Genomic DNA, 288 nt, shown 5'->3' with positions numbered 1-288 from the left:
TATTGCCTTAAATTGATTCCCTAAATCTTGTCCCATTTTGTTTATATCACCCCTTATATCATTTCATAAATCTTTTAAATTACCTGCCACCTTGGTCGCCATCATCAGTAATTGTTGAAACATGGTTTTAGTATCATAATTATCAATATTTTCAACATTTGAATTGAAATTAAAATTAGTTCCTACTAATTTATTAACATGGACGCTGATTACAAGAATCACGTCTTTAGGATCTCTACCCCCAGTTACCTCTACTTTATCCTCCATCATTTACTACTTAAGTTATAA

The 288-nt window shown here is 30.6% G+C and overlaps 1 protein-coding gene across 1 annotated transcript in view; it reads right to left on the bottom strand.

Moving 5' to 3' along the window:
- Positions 1–256: 256 nt before the first annotated feature.
- Positions 257–288, bottom strand: part of LOC106690457 (uncharacterized) — a 5984-nt gene continuing 5952 nt past the window's right edge. The window contains exon 3 of the mRNA XM_024360409.2: positions 257–273. Within this exon, the coding sequence (XP_024216177.2) occupies positions 257–273 (17 nt within the window). The remainder of the gene's footprint in view (positions 274–288) is intronic.

Source organism: Halyomorpha halys, unplaced genomic scaffold (genome assembly GCF_000696795.3).
Source record: "Halyomorpha halys isolate HHAL.00 unplaced genomic scaffold, Hhal_1.1 Scaffold51.1, whole genome shotgun sequence".
In the NCBI taxonomy this organism is placed as follows: Eukaryota; Metazoa; Arthropoda; class Insecta; order Hemiptera; family Pentatomidae; genus Halyomorpha; species Halyomorpha halys.
The sequence above is the reverse complement of the archived record's forward strand: the minus strand, read 5'-3'. Positions and strand labels throughout refer to the sequence as shown.